This window comes from Meriones unguiculatus, chromosome 11 (assembly GCF_030254825.1).
Source record: "Meriones unguiculatus strain TT.TT164.6M chromosome 11, Bangor_MerUng_6.1, whole genome shotgun sequence".
Lineage (NCBI taxonomy): Eukaryota > Metazoa > Chordata > Mammalia > Rodentia > Muridae > Meriones > Meriones unguiculatus.
The window spans coordinates 58,355,909-58,379,988 of record NC_083359.1 but is presented as its reverse complement, the minus strand read 5'-3'; the positions used below and the strand labels follow the sequence as shown (position 1 = coordinate 58,379,988).

The 24,080-nt window shown below is 43.6% G+C and overlaps 1 protein-coding gene across 6 annotated transcripts in view; it reads left to right on the top strand.

Moving 5' to 3' along the window:
- The window catches only part of Nr5a2 (nuclear receptor subfamily 5 group A member 2), a 123,258-nt gene that overhangs the window by 72,135 nt on the left and 27,043 nt on the right, over positions 1-24,080 (top strand). For all 6 annotated transcript variants that reach the window (XM_021634388.2, XM_021634389.2, XM_060364378.1 and 3 more), the window contains one exon: positions 5,683-5,830. In XM_021634388.2, coding sequence (XP_021490063.1) covers positions 5,683-5,830 — 148 coding nt within the window. The remainder of the gene's footprint in view (positions 1-5,682; positions 5,831-24,080) is intronic.

The following is a 24,080-nucleotide window of genomic DNA, read 5'->3' as shown; positions in this document are numbered from 1 at the left end:
TAAGAATGGTGGCCATGTGGAAAGTAGTAGGTGACTGTATGTAGTGAGATCCCTTGTATCTCTAGCCTAAAACTTGAGGAAAACAACTTAGCTAAGAGCCAGGTGAAAAGCAATATCCCTCACCACTTTCCTAGTTTCATCCACACTCCATCAATTATCCAGCTTCCTCTCATGGGTCTGGGCAAACAAAATGACTTTCCAGCCACCAATCTCCTTTATTGTCCACTTTCTAATCCAGTAGCCCAGGGAGACAAGTACTTTCTTCTTAGAATGATAAATACTCTCCTGATATCAGAAGTGGGAGGACTAGAACAATAATAATTAATTTGATGTATACCAACATTAAGGAGACAGCTCCTGCAACGATGAAAACGGGAAGGATATATTGAGTCTAAGAGTCAAGCACTACTTTAGAGAAAACAAGTATATTAAAATAACTTTCTTCCTCATTATGGGGACAGCTTTAGGTATAAAGGTATGTGTATTTTCTATAGGGGTAGATGGATTTTTGAGAAAGAGTTGACTGTAGCCCAGGCTGGCCTTAAACTCACAATCCCCCTGTTTCAAGCTCCTTAGTACTCAGATTTCAAGCATGTGTCAACACACCCAGCTAGGTTGCAATTTGACTGTTAATACAAACTTCTTGACTTTGGCTTGGAAATGGTAAGAGTACACACACATATATGTGTCTATGTGTATATCTGTGTATGTCAGAATAGCCTGTATACCATTCTTAGAATTTACAAGCCACATGATCTTGAGCATGTTTCCTAGCCTGTTTGTGGGGACCATTTTGGTACCCAAATGAGAAAATGGCAATGGAAATGACAGGAAAGAGTTGTGTAATACTGGAACCAAAAGTAAGTCTCTCAACAAGGCTGACACTGACACATAGTCACCTATGTCCTATAGATTGACTAAAGTGTGAACTTTCACACCAAGATGTTTCCATGATGAATTGTGTCAAAGTCATGCTGATGTCCTCAGAAAGAAACTAAGCATGCAGAACTCCCCTCAGGCTTCATTAATACGTGAAGGAGATGCTTTTTCATTTGGGTAAAAGGTACTTCTGGCTGAGTGATAAGTGGAGGGCAATCAAAGATGTGAAAGGAGAGTTACTAGACACGGCCCTGCAGCGAATGGCGATAAGAGAGGCCCTTCCTCCTTCTGCTTGATAGTGGCAGCAACTGTCCTTCGATGTGCTCTGCGCTGCGCAGTGCTGCAGGCAGGCTCCACAGCACAGTCGGGCTGTAGGAACCAGAAGAGGAAGTGTGGTCAGGACATGGAAGCCAAAGCCAGCCCTCTCCTCCCCAAGCTGCTAAGACACATACCAAGGCCAAGGTCTTGACATAAAGAGAACCCTAGACAGCGATTTCCTTTTCCCCTGAAACATGTGTGCGGTGGCCATACACGCTTCTGTGGCAGCCTTAAGGCCAACTGAGGGCTGCAAGGCCCAGCTGCTCTGGGGCCCAGTGTTCTTGCCTTCCCACACTACATGTGAAGTGCCATAGTGAACCAGTGAAAGTGTTGGCAGCAAAGGCGGAAGCAAAGGCCACATTGAGTTTTTAAAATGAGGCGTGGTCTGTGGATGCAACTTGGTGGGCAGTGTTTGCCTAACAATGTGTGAGGCCCTGGGCACAGTCCACAGCATCACAATGAAGGGAAACTGGGAAGGAAGGAGGAACAGGAGGAAGACAAAGTTACCCCAAAAGGGGGGGGGGTAACGGTGTCCCCAGGTTAAACTTATATTTTCTGTTTTCTTTCTTTCTTTTTTTTACACACAGGGTCACACACCCTGGCTGGTTTGGTGCTTGCTGTATAGTAGACCAAGCTGGTCTGGAATCCACAGAGGTCCACCTGCCTCTGCCCACTGAGTGCTAGGTTTAAAAGTGTGCACCACCATGTCCAACTAAGAGTGCATTTTCATCCAGCACTGACAAAAGTGCAGATTAAATAACTCTGGGGCAAAAAGGAAAGGCTGGTTTTCACTAATATTCAGTGTGTCAAAGCAATTTATCTAGCTGGTAGTTTATATTTATAGCAGTTTCTTTTTTTATCCAGTATTTCTTAAAGCCATGCATATATATCTATGCACATACACCTGTGCATGTGTCAAATAACAGAGCACTGTGACACGAGGTTAGATTCCAATATTTGCATGTTGTACCTAAATTATCAGCCACCGTGACATCGTCCTAAGGGAAAGATGTACTGTTAACCTTCTATTATTGTACACCGTATTAAAATGACAAAAATCTTAACAATAACCAAGTCATCAAAATTTTGGACATTAGAACTAAAAGCAATTTAGCTTAAATTATCTTTGTATCTTTGTGATGAATGAAATTTACCCAAAGGGGACACTGGCTTAGAGCATCTCTTCAGACTCTCCCCTGAATTTAATGGTGTAAAGATTACATGTAAGAGAGCAATCAATTAATTTTACTAAGTACATAAAAGACAAGGCCAGCTGCTCCTGAAATGAGCACAAACTCGGCATCCAACAATGAAAATATAATTATATTTGCAATAAAATATAAGGAAGTTGCAGGTCTGTGATTAATCAGAAATGAATCATCCTCTCTGCTTCAGAGCTTCGCAATTTGATAAATTATCCTTGGAAGAAATGTTGCCAGAGCCCCCCGTTTAATAAGCATGTTTGAGCTTTCAAATTAGCATGTAAATAAATGTACGGCTATAAAGGTGTTGAGATGCCAATTGATGTCTTGAGGTCTATCTTACTGAAGGTCTCCACTAACTAAATATCCTGGGAAGCAACTGAGATTCCTTTAGTCTAGTGTGTTATGCGTTCAAGTAGAAACTCTGCTATTTAGGCCTGTTGGATGTTCACGCACACACACCTAATTTAATTAGCCTCATCTTAATAGTAAACGTAACTAAGACCAGGCCTTGGTATTTCACTTTAATATGGCCTCTGGATCAGGGCTGAGTCAATGACTTTTACTGCAGTGCACGGCTGTGTTAAGCGACAACCACAGCGTCTTCAGTTAGCTTTAAGCTTGACTTAGAACTGTGAGAGGCACCTCTTCTAGCTTAACTGCCTTATTTAAAGGGGTGAAGATGGTGTCCCACTATCTCAACAGTCTTTGTAAGCGTCAGTATTTAACCCATGTCTGTCTTGTCCCCAGTTTCATTGTTGTGTCATTGGGCCTTCCTGCTGTCATTCACCTACCTAGCCCATTTGCCCCTGTACAATTTCTATTAAATGCTGAATATATACATATACATATATATGATAGACCAATTTGAAATATACAATTCATTTATGTTTCATATGCACTTTATATACATAGCCCAGAGAGAATTTTGTGTAGTACTTTTCAGTGAGCCCATGTAACACAGAACTTGTCACTTTCAGTGTTGTGTTGGCTCTGAGACAGTTTCAGATCTGAGAGCATTCCGTGTGTCAAGTTGTTTTGTTTCTGTTCTTTTGAGCCCAAGTCTCATGTCCCGCAGACCGGTCTCAGTTTTGCTAAGTGGCCAATGCTGGCCTTGAACTACTACTGTTCTTCTGCCTCAGGCTTACTGTACAGTTCAGGCAGACCCCAAGCAATCCTCCTGTCTCTGCTTCCCCAGTTGTGCAGGTTAGTTTGACACAAACTAGACACACCTCTGAAGAAAGGGACCCAGCAATTGAGAAATTGATTGACCCATGGCTGAGTCTGTGAGGGCATTTCCTTGATTACTAACTGATGCAGAAGAGCCCCGCCCACTGTGGGCGGAGCCACCCCACCAGGTGGTGCTACCTGTATAAGCACTCTGAGCGAGCCAGCTGCAGCGTCCCTCCACAGTCTCTGCCCTGGCTTCCTCCCAGAGTGGACTGCCACCTGTAAGCCAAGTTAACCCTTTCCACTCCTAGGGTGTGAGTGGTGGGGTTACAAGTGTCTGTGCTATCACGCCCAGCCTTTGAAGCAAGAGCTTCCTTGATATAGAAAGCTCCTTTAAGAAAAGTGGCAAAATGATGGCCGCATGTCACTGTGCCAGCCTGATGAGTCCCTGCTGTGCACTGCAGTGTTCCCTCGTTTATCTCCCACCCCAGGGTTCAAGCTGCCTGCAGACTGACCATTCCGAACATTCTCAGAATCTGAACGTGCTCCTAGAGTGCTTGACAATTAAATAGCATGGGCAGGTGCCAGCCCAAGGGCGGGTGCAGAGCAGAGGTGGCACAGGGCTTGAAGCAGGAGCTTCGCCGGATGGCACGTCAGTGGTGGCTTTTTTCATGCGTAGCTGACTCTCCGTAAGCTGACTGACACCTTTGGGGGGGGGGAGCTCATCTTTCCACTGACTCACAATTTTCCCACTCTTGAAAAAGGTTTCTTTACACCCAGTATTCTCTAGTTAGAGCTGAAAATTCAACTCATCATATTTACACAATAAAAAAAAAAATCCATTCTGCCTTGTTTTTAATTGCAAATTCTACTCAAGGGACTAGTTCTCATTCGAAGGAGGCGGCCCGGTGCCTTCTCCTAGCGAAGCAAGTGCAGTCAATTATGGTAATGAAATGTCAATAAATATAAAAATTTAATACAGTCTGCTCTGGCTGAGTGGCAGATGAGGACTTGCCTCCCAGACAAATTTGCTGCTCCTGCAAAAATTAAATGCACCTAAAAGAGCGTCTGGTTGCCTGAGAATTCTCCAGAAAAGCAAGGCTGGGAGTGCCAGGTACCAAGTGTGACTTCCCAGGCCGAGAACGTAGAAGCAAAGCCAGCACTGACATGGGCAGACACCCTAACAGCTTAACTTGTTATTATAAATCAAATGTCTCATGTCCCCACGAATAACAAAGACAGGTGCCTCTCAGTGCGTTTTACAAAGTGAAAACGGACATAAGACTTCTGGGGTTCATTTTCCAAACCAAAAATTTATTCTGCATAAAAATTAGGACATGTGTCAAGGGGTGGGGGGAAAGGTGGAAATCAATTCCATAGGCTCTAATGTAATCATCTCAAACTAACAGCCTCACGTCAGCCTCTAAGGAGGGGCAGAGCTACTAAGTCGTTGTAGAACGGAGTGTAGTGACACCGGGAAGGCTGAAGCAAGGGACACAATGAGCTTGAGGCCAGCTTTCACTACCTAGTGAGTCTCTTATTTTAAAAGAGACTCAAAAGATGCATAAACCATCTGCAAGCGAGTGGTCTTGAACCATGTTTACATTAAGATATCTCACAATGCCAGTTAAGATGCATCTCAACCATTATTTTCCTCGTGTTGGTTTATGTTGTTGGGTACATGTAGAATTATTATGTGGCTCATTTTTGCGGGCAGCGTATTTTTCTTTCAACTTATACTTCAGAATTAAAACTAGTTACCGTGCGTGAAAAGATTTTCACTGCAGGTGTAGGTACTTGGAGATTGTAGGCAAGAAGAACTAGTCGCCGTGAAGGTCATCATCACGGATTTTTATCAGAATAATTGTGATACCTCTTACAGGAGGTGTCTCTAACTGCTTTCAAGAGCACAGCTCTTCCCAGTTAGCACTGGCAGGTTATTGTCAACCTGAGGCACCTGTAAGAAGGGGATCTCAATGGAGGAATTGCCTCCATCACACTGGCCTGTGTCTTCTGTGGTAGAAATCTACTGCAACCCACAATTCTTAGTAAGCTCCAGGGGCTCTATACTGCTGGTTCTGTTGGCTGTCAGCGCTGTGATTCTGTGTTTCAGCTGGACTACTCCTCCATAGCCTCGCAAGCTGGAGCCACGCTCAGCAACCTCATGAGTCACGCCCAGGAACTGGTGGTGAGGCTCCGCTCATTACAGATTGATCAGCGAGAGTTTGTGTGTCTGAAGTTCCTAGTGCTCTTCAGCTTAGGTAAGTGAAGTTCTTCCTCATAGTCCATTCAACCAAAACTTATCTTCAAACACCCAACACTGAGTGAGTATCTCGATGTTATGAAGATAATGAATTTTCTTCCAAGCAGTGAAATTGTTGGACATGAACATGCTTTCACTGTATTCCTATGTGATTCTTAGCCCTTTAGCAGACGGGTTGGGTGTAGACTTGGAGTATTGTCATTTCCTCCCTGAGGGCTGGTGAACACTGTGACAGAAGGCACAGTGGAGACATAGGAGCGAGTCACTTTGCAAGGTTGGAGCCATCTTTCTGCCATTTATATTTGTCTGCTGTCTAGCTTCTGCTGCTTTTGTCCTTCTAAAATGGGGGTGGTGATTAAAAAAGCCTGCTCTTTACACCTCTACTAGGATTAGCTGGAGAATGTTTATAACAAGATGCACCATTCTTCAGTTTAAAGGATGGTGGTTGTCAAGGGGAAAGATGCTTCTTTAGCCAGGGTTTGGAGTAGAAAGATAACTAAGCAAGATAGATTAGCTAAATCAAGGTTCTCAGTGAGCCAGTTGAGAAAAATCACCTCTGCTTGGAATAAAAAAAGGATTAAGGAGATGGATTTTTATTGACTTCAAAGGCACAGATTTTTCTGCCTGTCCCTTACTTGATTTCTGTATTTTGTTGGCTTAACAAAGCCAACTTAAATAAACTTTTTTGCCAAGTCCATTCATTCCTCATTGGCAGAAGGCTGAGGGAGGCAACTTCCCTTGAACGAAAATAATGGGAGAAATCAGATTTACCAACATATGTTTTTTCTTTAGTCTTCAGTTATAAGATAGTTGTGAATTCATAGCCAAAGAAATAAAACAAGAAAATAAACTGCAAAGTGAAACAGATGTGCCTGACCTCCAACTTGGGGCCCTTGGTTTCAGAATTCCCCCTGAGCATCACGCAACTGTTGCTAATAAAGGGATGGCTTGAAGCCTTAGAGCAGACTTAGTTTTTCTTGCGTAGTCAGTGTTGAAAATGAAACGAGCATTTTCGTGTTTTGGAAAGTGTGATGAATACAGCAGAAAGAAACGTCAGTGTAAATTTAAAAAGACAACAGTGTTCTATAAACGCAGTGAGTGTTCAAAGGTTCACAGAGCCAGGCGTGGGCTCAGAGTGGTTTCTGTGTTAACCACACAAACAGTGGAGTGCCACTCAAGGAAGACTGTGTCTGTTACGCAAGAACAGTGTGTGTGGATGGAGAAGCGTAAGATAGCACAGGCCTGCTTGCTGTGACCCCACAGGTTATTTGGCCTATGGAAAGATCTTGGTGTTGTCAACTGGTGGGAAATATGGGCATGTTTAGGTGAGTGCTTAACAGCCTGACCAGGCGGAATTTTGAATGAGTAGAGCAAGAGTACATGTGAAGATGTACATGTTAAACATGAATTATTTTTAATTTTCATGAATTAAAAGGGTTTTTTTAGATTTACTTATTTTATCCAATGTGTTTTGCCTGCAGCTATGTATGTGCACCACATGCATGACTGGTTCCCAGGTCAGGAGAGGGCATCCAGTTCCCTGGAACTGGAGTTACAGATGGTTGTAAGCTGTCATGTGCATGCTGGGAATTCAACTTTGGTCCTCTGAAACCATTGAGCCATCTCGCCAGCCCTACTTTTCATTACCTTTATCTTGCCTTCGTTGTTCTCCAAATTATGATTCTCTCTGCCTGTCCTGCGACGGCAAGTGGATCTTAACCACCTTCGACCTCTGAACCTTACAAATGATTTTCTGAACAACTGTGTTTATCAGAGCTTCTATCACACACTTCCTTGTTCAGGGGCTGCCGGGAAAGCACAGATCATTGAGGAAGAGTCAGCCTAAATGATCTGTTGAAACTTGTCTACTTACTGCTTTTGAGGAAGAAAGGGAAATAAGGCCTCTTGATCACAAGTTAAATAAGTTTAGGTCAAGGGTTTATTTTTAAAGAAGTAGTAAAAATGTAATAGCAGTAAAATTCAGGTGGTTTCCAATTCATGAGTGAAAAACTTTCTTCATTAATTATCCCGATGGAAACAATGAATAATCGATTTTTTCAATCCCTTTGAGCTATGTAGCTAATGAACTTTAGATCCCAAATAACTGTGTTATCTGTGACTAGAAGGAAATCATACCGCAGCACTTTGAACCCCCAGTCTGTCGCCTAGGCCAGGTGCTCATTCCTCAAACCCTCAGGAACCGTGAGCCTTCTGGACCCAAACCAAATGCATTCGGATCCCAGCCCTGCCCAGCCTCACCCACTGCCTCATCCTGACGGTCTGAGGCTGTGGTAGAGTAGAAGGCCACAGGCTGTGTTGAGAGTTGCAGGCCTACTCTCATATGAGAAATAATATAGCCCTTCCCCAACAGATCTGAGAGAAGATAGAGTATGACCTCATGTAGGTACAGCATTCTGAGCCAAAAGATCAGCCAATGCAGAACTTTAAAGGCAAGGTAGGGCAAGAAGAGTTGGAGGGCCAGGAAGGGGTGAAGCAGGAGACAGGTTGGAAGGTAGGCAGGAGCCTGGCCTTGGAAGGCAGGCCTTGATCCACCCAACAACTCCAAGGAAGCACTGAGGATGCAAGGGCCATGATCCACGCTGTCACCACCTGAGAATCACAGCAAGGGCTAGAGTGTGAAAGCAGGCTTGGCAGCTTGTGTTCACGTGACTTTGTAGTAACAGCATGCATTAACCTGGGGATCTCTTGCAGTTCCTCCCTGGTGCTGATAGAATCCTACATCCAGTAAAACAGGTGGAGAATATCCTGCCTTTATTCATCCATTCTAGCACTTTCCTCACACAACCTAAGAGTCATCCTAATGGAGGTGAAAACCCTAAGCAAGACGGGTCTGGTTGTCTCAGGTAGTGACACAAATGATCCATGTAGAGAAGCTACAGAGCATTGGTTGCCTTCCCCTGTCTGCTTCAGAGTCCTCTCTCTGGAGCATCGAAGTGGATGCAAAGGGTGCAAGGTGAGAACCAGAGTGGTTTGATTCGGCCCCAGGTCTGGTTCGCGGCTTCTAAACACCTAAACACCCATCCTTTGTCTCAAAGGGGTCCTCACCAGATCCAGACAAGCTCTGCAGGATCAGAGAATAAATGGTATTGGTATGACTTGATCAAAACTAACTTTGTGATGTTGACGGATCTTTAAAATCGTAAAGAGGGATTGTAGCGCTGAGCAGAGAGCATTTTTTACCTTGTCTGCTGTGGCTCCTTTACACTGCCTCCCTTCTAGAGGAGACAAAGGCGGCTGTATGGTAAAGCCTGGACCTTTTATCTACCCAGCCAGCATGCTGGAAAGTCATATACGGTACATGTTTTGCTTCTTGTATTTTACCTGACAGCTATGGGCTTTTAATAAATATTTATTGCCTCTCCTCCCAATCTCTACATTTGAAAAAATGTAATAGGAAATGAGATAATAATTAAAAATAATAATTAAAAAAAAAACACAAGCACAAGATTTGGAGAAAGATAGCCTAGAAGGTCGATCCTATGAGTAAATAAATACTAGAGGATTTGGTATATTTTATTTTAGAAAATAAGGATATGTCTTTACATTATGAACAGACTTATTATAAGGAAAATGGAGACTAAAGAAAGTCCTTTTCCTTTAAGAAGAAAATCGTAGGAATCTATCAGTCTTATGGCACTAAGAGTGAGCTACCATAGTGAGCCGTAGAAGAGAGAATTCCTTAGCACTTACCTTCAGGGATGTTAATAGAAAATATCTTCACGTGAGTCCACAATTTAATGTCTTTCCCTTTTTATTTTATTATTTTTATTTTTTCTTTTTGGAGACTATGTAGCTCTGGCTCTCCCGGAATGTGCGATATAGACCAGACTGGCCTCAAACTTAGAGATCTGCCTGCCTTTGGCACCTAGGAGCTGGGGTTAAAGGTACATCCCGCTAACTTAGCATCTTGACCGCAGGAGAAAGCTGCCTAAGTGAACACCCCACTCCAGTTTTGTTTCTAAAGGAAGAAAACTAGATGACTTACTCCATGTGTTAGTCTGTTAGTCTGGGAGCCCCCAGGGCCAGTGATCACTGCTCTGCTCCAGGCGCTAGCCTCTTCGGAGAGCCATCATCACTGCCTACAAGTAATGATGAGATTATGATGGGGCAAAGTAGAAGTGGGACGATTAACTGAAAAAGTGTGCTCTAGAAGAGAAACTTTCCTGGAGAGCGGCAGGGACCTGCTTGGCATAAGTTTGCTATTCGCTATCACAGATCCTAAATAGCCTCTGCTCAATACTATGGGTGGGATTTGTTCCACCTCAAAGCCCCCCATCAGTTCAGCACAGTGTTCCCATGTGGCCTGAAAATGGCCACCTTCTACTTTAAAGTCATCTCAAGATTAAGAAAGCCTAGTGCAGTGTAAATTCTATGTAATTAAGTATGGTATTGTTGAGGCATGACGATAGTCTATATACAAGGCGGGTACATGAGGATGTCGACGGACTGAGATTATTTGGCTGTGGATTCTCTCGGTTTCTGTAGGTTGTTGTCTCCTGTGAGCTACAGGGCTCAGAGCCTCAGTGCACTTGCAGGAAGCATTTGACCCAAAGCTTTGCCTTTCCTTCTCCAAAGACTCCCTTCTTACAACTTACTGTTGCCTCTTGGGTTTGACACTTTCCTAGGGCTTCTGGCAGTCATTAAGAAAGCTAAATGGTTATAATTAAGCATGTGATTTAGCATCTAATTGTGTGAGAGGTTGTTTAGTTTTGTTGTTTTGTTTTGTTTTGTTTTTTGTTTTTTTTGCTTGCTTTGGGGAGGTGTGGCTTTCAGGACAGAGTTTCTCTGCGTAGCCCTGGCTGTCCTGGCACTCACACTGTGAACCAGGTTGGCCTATAACTCAGAGATTCATCTGCCTCCTGAGTGCTGGGACTAAAATGTGAGTCATCACTGCCCAGCTACTTGCTGAGCAAAAACCAATTTAATGGCCATTCTCTGCCTTTGTTCATAACTGGTTATAAAAATCCTAAAGTAAGCCACATGTGGGGTTTCCAGTCCTCAAGCCCAGGTAGTTACTCAGGAAGCTGAGGCAGGTAGATCACAAATTCATGGTGTTCCTGACCTGTAAATTAAAGTCAAAGCCAGTCTGAACAAGCTAATGAGATTCTGTCTCAGTCTTTTTTAAGGGCCAGGAATATGGCAGAGTTGGTAGTGTACTGACTTAGGATGCCGGAAGCCATGGATGTGAGCCCCAGCACAGCATAAATTGGGCATGGTGATATATGCTTACAATCCCAGGCAGGAGGATCAGAAGTTCAAGGTCACCCTGAACTACATAGTGAGTTCCAGAGCAGCTTGGGATATATGAAACAGCGCCTCAAAAATAACAATAGCAGTAACAACAATAATCATAAAAACAATAACGTCTTGGGAATGAAGCTTCATGGTACATGACTCTCCCAGCATTCATGAAATCCTGTGTCTAGTTCCCAGTAACAGCCAAAGGTAAAACAAGTTGCCTGGCATTGTGGAGCATGCCTTTAATCCTAACATTTGGGGGCAGAAGCAGGCAGACCTCTGTGGGTTCAAGGCCAGCGTGAGTTCCAGGACACACATCCACACACGCACATATACATACCCCTAAAATTTAGATGGATGAAGCCCTTTGGGAAGAAGTATGAGGTGACTGTAGCTATGGCTTCTGTCTTCAATGACCGTGCAACATGCTGCACATACAATCACAGTGTTTATTGTCTGAGCGGTGCATATGATTCAGCCTTGCTTAGTCTCCACTAGTCATCAGTTTCTGGGTGTGTGTGTGTGTGTGTGTGTGTGTGTGTGTGTGTGTGTCCTCCTATTTAAATTTCAGCCACTGATGCTCCTACTTTGATAAAGACCTTGTGCTCAGCTCACTTTCCCTTTTTGTCTTGAAGCAACATGTAACCTCTTGATAACAGGGCCCCGAGAAGGGCACCATGAGAGCTTTCTGAGGGGTGTGAATCGCAGCCCCTTGAGCTCAAGCCAGTCATGGCCTTTGTGCACGAGTCAAAGAATTCCACACAACCTTCCTAGACTATGTGTCACTGCTGAGGACGTGTGTCTTGCTTAGAAAAAGAAGACTTTAGAAGTAGGCAAAGTAACTATTAATCTCCCATCTCATTCAGACACAGCTGGGCTTACCAAAGAGTAAACCTCTCTCTGATCATTCAATGTCGCCTAAACTGGTTCCTGTCATCTTGCACACAAGAAACCATGGCCTGTCAGTTGTTGCTCCTTTCTGCGCGCCTGTGGTCCTTCTGTCTAAGCCAGGACTCCTCTTTCGTCCCAGTAGACAAACTCTGAAGTCACTTCCAAGGCTGGCAACAGCTCTGTGTGAGAACAAAGACTTGCCTGTGCACAGTGTCTTCATCCTGTCTGCTCAGTGGCCGGCTCCTAGGATCTGACTTCTCTTGTGCTGTGTCGGTATGCACCAGTGGCTTCAGCTGCGATGCCATGTGCTAATTCATGTGCTGTCCTGATGACAGTGTGGCACAGTAGTGTAAATCGGGAAGAGGGTTTTTCTCCCAAGGAGAGGAAAGAGCTTGGCAGGCAGCCTGGTGGCTGGCCAGTCGTGGGTTGTCTGGATGGGAGAGGAAGCGTTGATCTGGCTTGGGCTGCTGTGTTTAGGACCAGCTCGTGCATGCCTGCTCTTCCTGAGTTGCAGGGTCCCAGGATTGAGGGGTAGGATCTACAGCACTGTCTTGGTGCTCCTTCCCTCAGGTCTCACTGTGAGCAGCCTCCAGGCCTCTCTGACACATCCCTGGAGAAGGAGACACCCAGGGGTTACAAAGAACAAGAACAGACTTCTCTTGTGAACCTCTCTAGAAGTGGCCTCACATTTTGAGGGGTTTGGGAGGAAATTGTTTCTTGGCTGCCCTGAAGCTAACTGTCCATGTCATGTCTAAGGAGAGCAACAGAAGCAAAGAACAAATTCCCCCTTCACTTTTTTTTTTTTTTTTTTTTTTTTTTGCAGCCCTAATCCACTTAGTAAAAGAGGCTTCCAAATCCAGCTGAGGAATTTGACCCCATTGATTAAGCTCTGTTTGCTGTCCAAACGCAAAAGGAATAATTCCTTTTCTTTATGAGTCCAGGGATGGGGACAGATAGGGGACCCTTTGCTGGCAGGTGGATCCAGAAAGAGCAGGATTATTCCTGTTCATATTCTTTGTTGAGAGTTTGCTGATCAAAGGGTGGCCAGGAGGCAGGATGGCTCAGCAGGCAAAGGTGCCACCAAATCTGAGGGCCTGAGTTCAAACCCCAGGACCCACATGGTGGAAAGAGAGAACTGACTTTCACATACTCAACATTCTTGAAGGGACTGAAAACTAGTGAAGATGACTGTATGCGCTGCGTTTTATGGCTGGGTATCAAGATAAGCTATGTCGTTTTGCTAGACCTGTCAAAAGGTCTTTTAATCTTCCCATTCTGTGGTAGTTGCTGCCCCTTTCTGAGGCTGGCATGGTGTGTGCCGAGGATCAAGACCTTCTTCTAAATCCTACCACACTGCGTAAAACACACCCGCCATTGATGACTGGCCAAATGAGTCCAGTGACTATATATTCATCTCACATCTTGTCCTCCCATGCATTGGATAAATTGTTCCTCGTGAAGTCAGAGAAGCAGAGGAAATGTCCCAGGGTTCACTGTACAATTAGCATGCAGGCTCAGTCCTCACCTTTTCGTCTATGATATTCTAATTTAGTAAAACACTCACTAGACACTTGTCAAGTGCCCGTGCATATCTTCATACTATTGCCCAGCTGAGGTATCTGCAGCTGAGGGAAATGCCAGCAAATAAGTACTTCCTAAAATTTATGTAATCATTTGAAATTCAGAACGAATTGATTAGCATTCAGGAGATGCCACGGTTCAATATTTATACCATAGAGATTTGGCAGAGGCAAATAATGGTACATAAAGCTAATGCTTGCCTTAATTAAATGCAGCATAATAGGTGTTGTATTGGGGGTTTTTTGTTTGTTTGTTTTCCCTCTCAGCGAGCAAAGCAGTTTAGCCACGACCAGATAGAATTCATTTTGGAGTTCTAAGTTTGAACTTAATCAATATGTATTTACCGCCACCGAAGAAGTCATTATCATTTGTTATCTGCTGGCACAAGAATATAATTGCCCAAATAGCATTCGTTTCAGCATATTTCTGAGTAGATCGTGCTTTAAAACATTCGTTATGTGTTAGGTGTTAGTGCGACACTCTCATTTTGCTAACTACTGCTGTTTAGCGAGCCGGCTTTTCAGAGACTCGGCGTGACAAGTCGAGAATAGCCAGCAAGGCAAACAAACAGAGAGAGCACTTTGCTCAGCAGCGTTTCACCCTGTTTCGTCACACCGACTGCTCTATTCACAGCTCAGAGGAAGTGTTAGACCGGCATAGTCCTGTGTAGCAGTGGTTAGTGGGCATCGGGGTCACACCTGACCCAGAGCACCGGTGAGCTCACACCCAAGCACCTTGGGTCTAGAATGGGGCAAACCAGTGGCTCACCTCTGAGCTATTTATTGAAACTTCCTTTTTCTTTACTGATAGGAGTCCACACTTGTGTCCCAACGAGGCAAAAACGAATAGAAAAGAGACATTTCCTTACTTTGACACACTGAAGCCCACAAAATATAGCAAACACCCATTATGACATGATCCTGTTAGGCAGCAAAGGATGTGACGGACACCACGTGAGCCACTTCCCATGATAACCACATACTCTTCAGATCTCGGGGACACGCTTCCAAATTAGGCATGATGGACCAAGCACATAGTTCAAAGTCCGTGCACGGGTCATCTGCTCTGCTCACTCGCCTTTGCCCCATTTCTGGTCGCCTTTCCCACTGAACCAAGGCATGCCCCCCTCCCCCCACACCATGTCTCCACTCATCTTTTGTTAGCCGCAACTCTCTGATTGAGGAAATTGAGAGGAGCTGCCCCCAGGAGTTCACCAGAGGTTCCTCATACCAACCCCCGAGCCATCCAGATTTTGCACATCTGCCTCTGCTCTAGAAGGGTGCTATCCTAGGACACCAGCTTAGAACTAACATTGCAAACCTGTGATGCTGCTAAGGTCCATATCAGGACAAGAAAATTGAGGCTGACAGAGGTTATGTGACCTGAATCTATGCGTGTAGAGTCAGGATTGGGAGCAAACTCCACCTTGGGAAATGCGCACAGAATGGACCCCGCAGTCAGGGAAGCGGTGCTCTGTGTAGAACCTAGATTACATATTATTTAATAGGGGGTGGGAGCCATGTATCGTGGTTTGCTAACTACCTAAAATTGCCATCATTGTGATGGGTAAACCTCAGAAAAGGACATAATGTATGTTCCGCCTCCATGTACCATGATTGCTTGTTCCATTAGGACTCAGTTGTGGGTGCTGTATAGTCTGGGTGCTTGATCATTGTGAGACATCAGCTCTCTCTTGTGTTCATTCTCACTTGGATTTTCCCAGCTTGCCTGAGGCTATGAAGAACTTTGTGCCTTCTATAGAGACCAGTGTGACCTGGGTGACAGTGCTGAGCTTAGATCCAGGCACTTCTGCCTAATCAAGAACGAATGGCTACGTTTCGGTTGTGTGTCATTTTGTCCTATGCTGCTCACATGTAGAAGCATTGATGGCTCATCTGAAATAACCCCTCTTTCTAATATTTATCCTAAAAGAAAATAATTCTTATGCTAGTATTACTGATAAGTATGGGTTCTATCTTTCCCATGTGTTTTATATGTACAGTCTCTTTTATTTCTTTTTTAGATGAGTTATTTTTATATTTTGTGCATTGATGTTTCACCTGCAGGCATATATGACAGACCCTCTTCATCTGGAGCTACAGTTGTGAGCTGCCGTGTGGTTGCTAGGAATTGAACCCGGTCCTCTGGAAGAGCAGCCAGTGCTGTTAACCACTGAGCCACCTCTCCAGCCTGGCTCTTTTCATTTTAATTTAACCTTTTTGGGAGTTGATTTTTTTTTTTTTTTTTAAGACAAGGGCTCATGTATCCAAGGATGTTTCAAGTCCTGATCCTCCTGTCTCTTCCTGAGAAGTTGGAAAAACATCCAGGACAGCTCTTAGTGGTACATTGCTGTCTTTGGCGTGACTCACTTACAGGACAAGGACAGCTGCTTCTCAGAGAACTGGTGAAGGCCTCCTTTCCCACACACTACCAAGTCTCTGAGCTGTGCACATGGTTGAGAGCCTCGCACACAGTAGGACCGCACTCTGTCTCTGTAGCTTAGCAAGCTTCTTTCCACTTCTTAGCTTGTGAAATCTAGACAACACCAGATTTCATAGCATATGGTTAAGTACATATACATTGTTACATGTGTCATCACTACAGTCCCTCTCCTTCCAAAACCGAAACCTTGTCCCCATGAAGGTGTCATTCCCTCCCCTCCGGCCCCTGGAGCCACCATTCCATTTGCTGCGCAGAGCTTTTAGAAAACGTTCTCAACATTTAACATTGGGCTTTGCCGATCTCTTAGCATTTAGGTGATTTTATAGACTGTGCCTAACTACCGTGCCAATGACCACGTGGAGGCTAAGGAGGCTAAGGTACCTCACGGTCCAGGCTGGGTCACTGACTCCATGCCTGCTGTCATCACCCTGTACCATATATGGGATATGGGAAATCACCCTGTGATTTGGCCCTGGAAAAATAGTACATGAAGGAGGTAGTTAAAAGAGAGGCATTCTTTTTTATTATTATTATTGATTCTTTGTGAGTTTCATATCATGATACCCAGTCCTGCTCTTCTCCCTGTCCCTTCCTGTTTGCCCTTTATTCTTGCAACCTACCCCCAAAATAAAACATACACACAAAAACACACACACGGCATAGAAAAACATTTCACCTTGGAAGCTGTAGTTTGCCACAGTGTGTCCCACAGTATATCTCTCTGTCCACACAGCACTTGCAAATGGTCATTGCAATGAGTCTTTGGTCTGGTTCAAGATCTCTGGCTTCAGTGACACCATCAATATTGGCTCCTGACTGGAACTCCTCCCAGTTACCCTGTTGTGGTATACCCTGTGTCATGAGACCCTGCAGCTGTGAGTCAGCAGGGCTGGCCCTTTCACACATCCCAACTGTTCGCAGGTGATATAGATGTTGGTGTGGGCTAACTCGGAGCCCTGGATCTGGTAGCCTGGGTGGTAGCTGAGCTGCTCAGCCCACCTGCTCAACTTTTTTGCTGTTGTTTATTTTTTTCGTTTTGAGACAAGGTTTCTCTGTGCAGTCCTGACTATCCTGAAACTGGCTCTGTAGACCAGGCTGGCCTTGAATGTGCAGAGGAAGCTCTGCCTCCTGGTTGCTGGGGTGAAAGGAGCACGTTCTTAACTAGTTTCTCCTGGGAGGGTGGTGTGCATGGTGGTAGGATCTGCATGCTTGAATTTGAAATTTCTTTCTGCTGTATTTTGGGGAATCATCTCAGTGTCCATAGCTATAATTCACAACAATCAGTAACGACATAAAGCATCATGAAGATTAAACACTAGTTATGAAGAACTTAGCAAGGTTTGGAAATTGTGTCAAATAATTATTTCTAAATACATCTGTATTCCCTTTAGTGAAAGTTTCTAATCGAAGGCTGCTTATGGGAAAAACTCTTGCTGAGCGTCCCATTCAGTATAGATATATGGGGAAAGGGTTTTCTTATGCCAATGAAACTCGTTTGTTAACTGTTCCCAGCCCCCACTTCAACCTATTTCATGCACTAACCAGCATCATTTTAACCTTTACTATTCTGAAATTTGTCAGCCATTTTTTTTTAATCCATCCACTGTGCACCTCCAAAGCAAACCAATGTCCTTAGCAAAGGTAGTCCTCTTCCAACTTGGTACAGAGCCTAAGTGATGAACTCTTAGCAGAGAGGCTTGAGAAAGCATGGACCAGGCAAGTCTTCAGCTTTGGCCTTCAGGTTTTCCACGGATGTAAATGCTCTTTAGATCACTTGAGTTGCCTAAGATCGTTAGATGATGGACAGTCAGCTGAGACTAGTGGCTAAATAGAAATTACTGGCCTCAACTACATAAAATGTGAAGCTTTCATGTAGAAAGCTCGTGTTATTAAATAAAGCCCTAAATTATGTGTCTTTGTTTAAGAGACTTGCTGTAATTCTAGAACTAAAATCTGTTAGAAAAAATAGCTTTGTTCCTCAAAAAAGTTTAAGTTAAAAACAACAATCCCAAACAGCACACTGTCCCATTGGCACTGTGTGCATTGGCTGTCCAATGCCAGCTGCTTTCCCCTTGCTCATATTGCTGGCCTCAAACTCAGGCGGCCAAGCAGAGGCAGAGTAACGGATGGAGAGCAAAACATGAGTTTCCAAGCCAGGCATAGTGGCACATCTCTGCCTGGGCTATATGAGGCACTGCTAATCACCAAACTGTAAGCCAACAAACTCGTGCATAAGCTGAGATATTTTTATGAACTTCAAGATCTAACATCTTGGTTCTACCATGGAGAAACAGAGAGCCTGGGCCCCAGGGAGGTGGAGCTATTCATCCTCACCTGTGACACTGTGGGCCATCCTGAGTGACAGCTTCCTTAGCACTGTACTATGCTGTAGGCAGTGTGGCTGTAAGGTTCATCATCCTTCACTCATTTCTCCCTCTCATCTTGTGGTTGCTTCTTTGACAGTGCTCCATTGATCATTTTCCTTTGTAATTGTTTTGTGTCCCACAGCTGGAGTACCAGCTCAGTTCTCAGTCTGTATTTCAAGCAACTCATGTCGTTCCTGGGATGCCATCCACACTAGAAAGCAGCGCTTGCTTAGATGGCATATTCGTTTATGATTGCCCATCTTACTGTCGTCTGTGCATAGTTTGCACACGTGGTTTCTGAGCATCCCCGCAAGTTAAGACACAGTTCGTGTGATAACCTTATGCTATCTTTCCCTGAGAGAAAGGAGGACCAACCACACAAAAATCCCCAAATGGTAAGGAGCACAGCTCCGTATACTTTAGACAGCAAAGGCCAACTGTTTTTCTGGTTAATTGATTATGGACACTACAAGGCAGTCTCCACATTTGCCAACTGTGATGATGGTAAACCCTTTGTAAGCAGACCAGTCAGGAGCTTGGAGGAAATTACATCCTTAGGTAGGCTCCCCCCTGCCCCCCGAAAGTGGAAGCTGAGTCTGGGCCCTACCTTGTTAAATGGCTGGCCGCTTGCCTTTACCTGTACCCTGCTTCAACAGCTTTCAGCCAGCTTTCTTCTCTTGTCTCCCAGTCTGGGGGATGGGACTGCTAGTTTGACCACACTGCAAAGCCAGAGGCACTGTAGAAACTACACGTTGAGATGTTTTATGCCAGCCAGCTGTCTCTGTGCAGATTTTTTTTTTTTTATGTGAAGGTGCGGCTGGGAACCAAGCTCCCATCCTGACAGGTCTTTATGGGGAGCAGACGTGTCAGAGATCACAGCCTGGGTTCACGGACGATGCTGGCTTTCCTAATGGATGAGGATCAAAACATGGATCACTCTTGATCAAAAACCTGAAGAACTAGAAAATAAAAGAAAGCCAGCAATGCGTTTTAGTGATTAGTGATTTCTCCTAAAATGAAGACAAAATAACCTGTTGTTGTTGGCCACAAGGAATTCTGAGGTAAATGGCATAACCACATGTGCTGGCACGTGTCCAGAGCAGCCCGTATCAGCGGCCCGGGCCCCTGGATACTGTAACAGTATCATTTCTAATTATAACTTCAAGGAAATTCCTTTCTCAATGAGGTAGCTGCAGCAGCTTATTCTTGTCTTACAAAAGAAGACAGCTTTCAGCATTTTTAAAACATCTTGGTTTGCCTTCATTGCTCCAGGGTATAGTTTCCAGATTTCTGTTTTGATTTGAGAGTGTTTGGAATTCTCAGGAAACCTGGGTCACCACCATTGTCACTACTTACATTATTCCAACATAGGGCAAACACCATGCGTTAGGGATCTTCCTCTAGCTCATGGATATTCACAATATTTAAGAGACCGTTCCTCTCCCTATTGTATTCCAATATATTATCAGACAATTACCTTCATTTCTAGGAATTTCTACCTTATTCTCCTATGGAATTTGGCATACCGAATTCTAATGCAGATTAAAGAGCCCCTATTACTCTGTATCATAATCAGCACCATCATTTATTATTGTTTATTGGTGTGAGTTGTCATTATTTAGAATTTGTACTTGGGATTATTGATGAATTTCATCTACTTTCTCCCCGTTTTTCTGAGCTGTCTGCCCTTGTTATTAGCTCACTGGGAAATATGCTTTCCTTACTCAGCCCCCAGGGTAGATAGATGCGTGGGTTCTTTTTCTTTCACAGAAGTGGCCATAGTTATCAAAATTCTTCTGTGTGACTTTTGCTGTTTGTATTTTCTGTACAAAATACTTCTCAACCCTTAGAGTGTGTGTATGTGTGTATGTGTGTGTGTGTGTGTGTGTGTGTGTACAATGCAATCCTTCTTATGATTTCTTCTAATTAGTTAATAACCATGTAGCTAAGTATTTTTAAGTAAAAGAGCATTCACCAATCATTTGAAATGGATTTCCTGTAGTTTACTCTGGACTGAGATGAACACTACAGTCAAATGGAGATGATATATCTTCATATTTAGACCTTTGCAATGCTCGGACTATTATTTTTGCATATAATACATGAGATTTTATTTTGGTTTTCTTACAGGTAGTTAATTGTCCCAATACTACTTATGAATGAATCACTTTATTTTTGATGCTGTATTTTATATATGTAAAATGTGTGTATACGTGTGTGTGTGTGTATTTGTTCATGCACACACATTTGGGTCTGTGAATTATTTTTATCTTATATCATTGACATTTTTTGTTATTTCAAAGCAAATCTCTTGTGTTTTAATCCTTCTTATAGAAATCTTTATAAACTTCTTTTTTTTTCTCTCTCTCTCTCTCTACCAAGCTTCAGGCTGGGCTCAAACTCACAGACACCCGTCTGTCTCTGCCTTCTCTGCACTGGTATTAAAGTATGCACCAGCATGCCCAGCCCTTTGTAATGAACCTTGATAACTGGGTTAACTGGTATCATTTCAAAAATAGTTAATTACACTTTATTCACTTTGTATCCCCCTGTGGTTCCCTCCCTCCTCCCATCCCAATCCCTCTTCCTCCACTCTCTGCACGCATGCCCCTCCCCAAGTCCACTGATAGGGGAGGACTTCTTTTCCTTCCTTCTGATCCTAGTCAATTAGGTCTCATCAGGAGTGGCTGCATTGTCTTCTTCTGTGGCCTGGTAATGCTGCCTCCCCCTCAGGGAGAGGTAATTAAAGAGCAGGCCAATCAGCTCATGTCAAAGACAGTCCTGTTCCTATCAAAAATAGTCTTAATTGTTCTTTGACTTTTTATATTCCTTATAAATTGTAGGTTTGGGTTGTTATTCAGCACACAAGTAAGGTGGGATTTTGCTTGGACTGAGTGGTGTTTAGGGATTGATTTGGGGAAGGCTATTTACTTCACAGAACTGAGCCCTTCTCATTCATGAACATGGTTTATCTTTTCTTCAGTTGGTGAGAGTATGCTGATGGCCTTCATGGAAGCTCTACATTTTCTATACAGACAGACTCTGCATTGTCTCCTATTCATGCTTTTATAGCTATTTTATGTAGTTTGTTATTATACTGCAACCCTTTTCCTTGACATCTTCTCCTTAGTTAATATCCATGCACTGAATATTTTAAGGGACTAAATATCTAATAAACCACAAGATCCCCTAATTACTTGAAATGACTTTTCTGTAGTTTAATTTGGACTTATATAAACATAACAGTCCAAAAATGAATACGTTTGCCTTTTTCCCCATGTTACTTACATGAATTACTTTGTTGACTATATAATTTAACTTGGAGCTCCAATAATAGTTCTACCTCTTATCTAAGGATAATTCTGAAGTCTCAGTAATTAATATGAAAAGTTTTATTTACATGGGAAGAAAAGAAAATACATCGTTGACTTTGAAGATAAACAGCTATACTTTTCTTTGTCTTTTACTTCTTGACTTTTATTCCCCTCTTTATTAGTTTTTTTCTCATTCTAGATTTCTGAGTTAAACATTCTTTTGACCTGTTTTAAACAATACATTTATATTTTTCTGGAATTAAGGTTATAAAGTTGCTTCTTCGCACAGCCCTACTTGTACCTGCAGAGACCCTGGTTTTTAGGGAGTCTAGAAGGTCACACTTGCCACTCCTCCGAACTCTAGCGGGTGCCACTCACTGAAGAGTCTATGCCAGAGCCTTGTTTGGTACATAACGTTTCGTGGCCCTATAGTCACCTCCATATATTCTATATTTCTATTCTGTTCTATTGTGCTTTTAAAAACAATGGTTTCTCTATCAGTGGGCTTTCAGTTTCCCAAACAAATGCAAGTTTGGCCATGCTTTCATTTCTGGAATGCAAATAAATTGTGAGCTACATGTCACTGAGATTTACTTTGTAATGTGGTATTTAGTTAATTTTTGGAAGTTTGGCTTGTGTAATACAAGGTGTTTGTCAAGTGTCAAGTTGTGTTCACTTTAATCACTCTGATCATTTGATGCATGTTCTACGACAGGAGACTTTACTGTTATAACATAATAGCTCTACATAAGTTTTTAGAGCGTGTGTGTGCGTGAGTGCGTTGGGTATGTGCGTATACACACAGGTCCCTAGGAAGGACAGGCGTAGTAGCCCTGTGCTTCGGAATTTCTAGGCGGTTAAGAGCCACCTGATGTGGGTACTGGAAACTGAACTTATATCCTCTGCAAGGACAGACAGTTCATGATCCCCTAGGCCAAGTCATCTCTCCAGCCCTACAGAATATTTTTATTTAATGTCGTGCATGAGCGGGGCACAGTGCTGCACGCCTGTAATCCTAGCTCTAGGGGAGGCAGAGGCAGGCGTATCTCTGTGAGTTCAAGGCCAGCCTGGTTTACCAAGCGAGTCCAGGACAGCCAAGGCTACACAGAGAAACCCTGTCTCAAAAATAAAAAAAAATCATACAATATATTTTGATTGTAGCCCTCACTGTGTCACCTCCGACTCCTGTCAGCTATACCCCATCAAATGTGATCAAAACAACTTCCTCTGCTGCTGCTTCTTGTCTTCTTTGTAATGTTCTGCTCTTAAAAAGCTACTTAGTCTGACATGAATGACGCTGTATCAGATTCCTTACATTAACAATACCATTTCCCCATCTGTTTAGTTATACCTGCTTAGTCGATGTCGTAGCCTATCTTGGGCAGCTCCCCTGACGTTCTGTGCGATTGTACCTTGTCCAGTCTCTTTTCAACTTTTGATTTTGAAATCATTAGAGAGCTGTTGGAAGTCAGGGAGGAACACCCACACAGGAGGAGCTACAGACTTTTGTGCTATAAAGCAGAAAGGCAGCACAGATTCGGTCTTGTGCATGTGTACAGCTACCCTGTCTGCAGGTCTCACCAGTCTTTGCCACCCTGATTTGTGTGTGCACGAACCTCTGTGTGCGTCCTACAGAGAACCTTTGCTCGGTGTTGGCAAGCCATCTTCCCATTTTGTTTGCAAAATGGACTCCGGTTTATCTTTCCAAACTCACTTGCTACCTCCCTCTCTCTCAGCCATTGAGGAACTTCTGCCAAGTCTTTACAGCTTGGAATTGTTTTCCGTTCTGCCTTTCATATTCCCATGACTTGAGAAATACCTGTTGCCACGGCTAGCATAATGGTCCCTCACACATTGTCCCAGGACCTGCCCATGGTGGCCTTATACGTCTTCATGAGAAGCCCAGATTCCCTGGTTCTTTGCCTGGGCCCACTAAATAGGAATGTAGTTGATTGGGGCCCAGGAATCTGAATTCCTATGATCTGTCTCAAATTCTCCGCCATTTAGCATCTTAACAGGTACTGCTAAATGTTGTTGCTCCTCAGAAAGCGATGGATGGGGTGCGGGAGTGAGAGGTTTAGTTAATAATGCCCAGAACTAAGCCAGAACATGCAGGGTAATGTCCGTGTTTTTAATAGCCACTCGGGGAGCCTGAAGCAGGTGGTCTACTCTCAATGTGAGAAATACATAAACGCCTCAGCTTAGTATCCACTGACACATAAGCCAAGAGTACAGCAAATGTGAACCTGAGGAGCTTGCTGAAAAGCAAGCCACCTGTCCATATGAGTCCTCCTGTGTAGCTCTCTAAGTGTTGCACTGTCCAGACAGCAAAGGTCACTGAAGAACTGCCATCTCAGATCGCCACACTGATGACGATTTTTATTTCAAGCATTTA